The 2,582-nt window shown below is 35.1% G+C and overlaps 1 protein-coding gene across 1 annotated transcript; it reads left to right on the top strand.

The window, feature by feature from the left end:
- LOC115700399 (GDSL esterase/lipase At5g03810-like) lies at nt 1–1,587 on the top strand. The gene is made up of 5 exons (XM_061102295.1): nt 1–225; nt 320–450; nt 719–955; nt 1,036–1,297; nt 1,394–1,587. Exons 1-5 carry the CDS (start codon nt 12–14, stop codon nt 1,585–1,587), a joined length of 1,038 nt encoding a protein of 345 aa, XP_060958278.1. The 5' UTR covers nt 1–11.
- The last annotated feature ends 995 nt before the right edge of the window (nt 1,588–2,582 follow it).

Here is a 2,582-nt window from a genome sequence, read left to right as displayed (position 1 = left end):
TGCTCATTATCATGATGATCATTTTCATTATGCTACAAAAAAATTGTGTTAAAACACAGTTAGTGCCTGCAGTTTTTATATTTGGAGATTCGATTGTAGATGTTGGTAACAACAATAATTTACCAACTCTCGTCAAAGCAAATTTCCCTCCTTACGGTAGGGATTTTGCAAACCATAGATCAACGGGTCGATTTTCCAATGGAAAATTAGCCATTGATTACTTAGGTACATAAGCAATTATTGCGATTTTATTGATTCATATATGTAGCATTAATTAATTATATTGTTTTCAGACTAATTGATTTATATAATATTGCAGTTGACACTCTCCAATTAGGCTCCTATCCACAAGCTTATCTAAGCACACATGGAGTCAGCAATGAACTTTTGATTGGAGCAAATTTTGCTTCAGCTGCTTCTGGATATGATGATTCCACAGCTAACTTATATGTAAATTATCTATTTCACATTTCTTTTATATTTTATTTTTTTGAACATGCATTTTATGGATCTCGTATTTTAAAAGACAATACAAGATTTTTTACTTTTAGTGACAACAAAAATTGTGACTAAACGTAAAAAAAATTGTAATTGATTAAAAGGTCTGTGGCTAAAGGTATTAGTCACAAATATTTTTGGTCAAAATATTTTTTTGAATATAATTATTAAATTTTAACACCTAACATTGAATACTAATGATGTGTGTTGTAATTTGTAGCTTGCTATATCATTATCGAAGCAGCTGGAATATTATGGCGAATATCAATCGAGAGTTGTCGGAATGATAGGGCAAGCAAATGCTTCGTCCATATTTTCCAATGCACTTTACATAATCAGCGCAGGGACCAGTGACTTGATACAAAATTATTATATTAGTCCCATTCTACAAGCTACCTATCCAAATATTCACCAATATTTTAACACTCTTCTAAGAAATTATGAGCAATTTATTGAGGTACATTTAAATATACATACACATACACTCATTATAATTATGTGTAAACCATTATTAATTATAGATTATGATTTGTGTAGAATTTGCATTCGATGGGAGCCAGAAGAATTGGAGTGGCTTCACTAGCACCGCTAGGGTGTTTGCCCGGAGCCATAACAATATTTGGATTTGGAAACAATAATCAATGTGTGGATAGGCTCAATTATGATGCCATGTATTTCAACACAAGATTAAATTCCACTTCCCAAATACTAAGGAACAGATTGTCTAACCTGAATTTGCTTGTGTTAGACATATACCAACCTCTCTACAACTTAATTGTCAATAATCCTATACAAAATGGTATGTAATGATATATTAACAATTGTATATATTTTAACGTGATATATATATATAGTTGTAAATAATTAAACTTAATCATCATGATTATTTTTGTAGGGTTTTATGAGACGAGAAAGGGTTGTTGCGGATTAGGGACGATAGAAACGGCATTACTTTGTAATTCATTAGCTATTGGAACATGTTCAAATGCATCCCATCATATTTTTTGGGATGCTTTTCATCCATCAGATGCAGCTAACAATTTACTTTCTAGTTATATGACTATTGCTGGTGCTTCCCTCCTCAACTAATTAATTAATAATTAATTTGTCGTCTATATTATATATTTATATTATAATTATGATTATGATTATTTTTCTTATCATTTAATTATTCAATATATTTGTTATTAAATATGTTAATAATATTATATGATAGTGATCTTGTTGTTTGTAATTAATAATAGTGATTTACCATTCTAATGTGTTAATTTTGGTTTACATTTGATTATGTATGATTTTGTTAAGTTTTTGCTTTCTCTTAATTTAGACTTGAAAACATCTCAAAAAAGAAACTCAAAGCTCCAATCGACAACACATGATTGCATAGAATCGAAGTTTTTAATTTTCAATTAACTTTCTGTGACAGTCAGTAGTCCCGTGATCCGTAAGGGGAAATACCGGGTAAGCTGTGCAATCCCACACCGCCTGGGGAAGGTCAAGTGGGATGATTCCGAGACTATGTAGGTATGGGACTACACAGTTGAAGAGGGCTTAAATGGATTGATTGGTACTACCTATGTCAACAAGGTGCATCTTGTTTTTCGGTAGCCCGTCACGAAAGAACTCCACAGTTAAGCGTGCTTGACCTGGGAGCAATTTCAGGATGGGTGACCTCCTGGGAAGTTTTCCCAAGAAGCGTGCGAGTGAGGACAAAGCACGCTGGAAACACTCGTGTTGGTCTGTAGGGTCAGTCATCGATCCAAGAAGCAGCCAGAGTGACGTACTCGTGTATAAGAGCCATTCATTCCGTGGGTGTAAGGGCCCAATGGAGGCTTGAAGCGGGGACGTTACAAATGGTATCAGAGCCTTGACCCAGCCGGAAGTGTGGTCGACGAGGACGTCGGACCCCGTAAGGGGGGTGATTGTGACAGTCAGTAGTCCCGTGATCCGTAAGGGGAAATACCGGGTAAGCTGTGCAATCCCACACCGCCTGGGGAAGGTCAAGTGGGATGATTCTGAGACTATGTAGGTATGGGACTACACAGTTGAAGAGGGCTTAAATGGATTGATTGGTACTACCTATG

This window comes from Cannabis sativa, chromosome 8 (genome assembly GCF_029168945.1).
Source record: "Cannabis sativa cultivar Pink pepper isolate KNU-18-1 chromosome 8, ASM2916894v1, whole genome shotgun sequence".
Lineage (NCBI taxonomy): Eukaryota > Viridiplantae > Streptophyta > Magnoliopsida > Rosales > Cannabaceae > Cannabis > Cannabis sativa.
Note: the sequence above shows the minus strand (reverse complement) of the source record. Positions and strands in the feature narration are given on the sequence as shown.